This window comes from Etheostoma spectabile, chromosome 22 (genome assembly GCF_008692095.1).
Source record: "Etheostoma spectabile isolate EspeVRDwgs_2016 chromosome 22, UIUC_Espe_1.0, whole genome shotgun sequence".
NCBI lineage: Eukaryota > Metazoa > Chordata > Actinopteri > Perciformes > Percidae > Etheostoma > Etheostoma spectabile.
Genome location: NC_045754.1, coordinates 9,102,442 through 9,104,670, shown reverse-complemented (window position 1 = coordinate 9,104,670; position 2,229 = coordinate 9,102,442). Strand labels below are relative to the sequence as shown.

The 2,229-nt window shown below is 43.1% G+C and overlaps 1 protein-coding gene across 2 annotated transcripts in view; it reads left to right on the top strand.

Annotated features, from left to right (window-relative positions):
• The first annotated feature begins 88 nt into the window (after window positions 1-88).
• The window catches only part of smarcd3b (SWI/SNF related BAF chromatin remodeling complex subunit D3b), a 35,107-nt gene continuing 32,966 nt past the window's right edge, over window positions 89-2,229 (top strand). The window contains exon 1 of one of the 2 annotated variants that reach the window (XM_032504278.1): window positions 89-354. In XM_032504278.1, the coding sequence (XP_032360169.1) occupies window positions 343-354 (12 nt within the window). In that variant the 5' untranslated portion in view covers window positions 89-342. The remainder of the gene's footprint in view (window positions 355-2,229) is intronic. The other variant, XM_032504283.1, reaches the window with a different exon arrangement.

Below are 2,229 nucleotides of genomic sequence, written 5' to 3'. Positions count from 1 at the left end.
AAAACAAACCCGCTCCTCAGGATAATTTGGTGACACTCCCTGCCACTGGTAATTTTTCATTAGATCGACACTCCGGCAGAGACCGCGCCTGCGCTCCTGCTCCCTTCCGAACAAGGCTTCACCAATCCTGGCTCTGGCTCCATCCCCGGCTCGGCGTCCCACAGGCCAGTGCTAATAAGTCGCCTAGCTGTCCAGTAATGGGGAAGTGATAGGGAGACGCTGCTGTCTTAAAGCCGTGAGGAAGTTTAGGAGTGACGGGAAGCTCCGCGTCGGACCGGACACCTCCACAGAGACACAGCCTACAGTTACTGTTGTTGAGGAGCCTAAAAAAAGCTCATAGGGATGGAGAGAAAGGTATGGATGCTCATGCTATCATTTGTTTTATACCACATCACTTTGCCTCGCTGCGCTGCTCAGTATCCGCAGCCACCATTGAAACTATTCTTTTTTTTTTAAAATATATTTTCTTGATCCTGTAGGCATGTTGCAAGCCGGATTTTGTGTGCACCTGAGTTTTTCCCTCGTCTAGCTGTAATGTATTGTGCATTCCCCAAAATAAAACAGAATTATTTTCCACCTTATTTGGTGTATTTAGGCTTATTTCGGTTTACAGCTGCATGGTGCCCAATGTTTTAGAAAATACTGAGCAGGGAGTGGGATGTGGTTGGGAATATTTAAGGGGACTGTAGGTTACAGTAGCCTGTCTGCATCATCACACAGCACACTGTATAGTTGCAGCACCTCACCCCTCCACCTCCACCTCCCACCCCTCCCCGTTTTCCAACCGACGCAGACACCAGCGCTGCTTGTTAACCTTGTCTGGTGTGGGAAACAGACACTTGAGGAGTAATAGAGCGGATGCACGGTGAAGCAGTAGTGAGGAGCATCCTCTCGCCTCTTTACGCATGCCTTTTATCCATTCGCCGTTTTCCTTCCCCTTCCCTCCCCCTTCTTTGATTCAGGGCTCACACAATGATATGCTGGTGCTTCATGTTAGTGCCACTGCCCCTACAAGTCTGTGTGTGTTTAGGAAAAGTTTTTAGTTTCACTGTGTTAATCTGCAGGCAGGCTGTGGGTGCACAGAACAGCAGGAGAGGATTGGGGTGCACAGTTAAAGCCAGATCTACTTTTACTGATCCAAAGGAAAATTTGGTTTTTATTCTGCAGCTGTTATTCTAAATCTGCTTTTGACTGATAGAGCTTTAAAGTCCTCATAGAGAAGCCTCAAAACTGGTATAAAGGAATATGTCGACATTTTGGGACATTTTTGGAGAGTTAGACGAGAAGATGGATACTACTCATGTCTACATTAAATATTAAGCTACAGCCAGTTAGCCTAGTTTAGCATTCAGCCAGGAGAATAGCTAGCCTGGCAAACCTCTTGTTAAATCTTTTGAACCCATATCTCATTTGTTGAATATGTATCAAAAGATGTAATATGATTATGTGCTGGATTATTTCTTAGTCAATGCGCCCCGCCAGGCTAGCTGTTTCCACCTGCTTCTAGTCTTTAAGCTAAGCTAAGATAACCAGCTGATAGCTGTAGCTTCATATTTAGCATACAGACTTGATAGTTCTATCAACTTTCTCATTTAACTATCGCCAAGAAAGATAAAGAAAGGGGTATTTTCCAAAATGTCAAACCATTTCTTACATAATTTATGTCAATGGTCTTTCTATATGCGCAGTAAGGCTGTCTATTAACAGTATTAAAAAAAAAAGAGCCGGCCATGATACCACTCTAATGGCTGTACACTAACTATAAAGCTACAGCTAGCAGCCAGTAATCTTAGTTTAACATAGAGACTTGGCTTGGTGCAGTGACCAGCCAAGAAACAGCCGGCCTATAACCCTCTATATGATATTACCAAGAAGTGTTGTTTTTATACTTGGTTTATGCCATGCAGACAAATATGCTTTGGACAGAGCTAAAATAGCTGTTTCCACTCTTTATGTAGGCCTACCGGCTGCTGGCTGTAGCTTTTTATTTACAGACAGTAGCCTACTTTGGTATCAACCTTTATTTTTTATCAAACTTTTTTACTGTATTACATTTGGAAAAGGTTTTACAGTCTGTGAAACTAAAAGCTTTGAGGAGTTTAAGAATGCTGAAAACTTGAAGAGGCATTCATCCTGTAGAATGTCCTGTAAATGTGTTGTCACAGAATTCATTGCACATTTGAAGGCTATCTCAGATTTCATCCTGTCTCTCTCTCTCTCTCTCTCTCT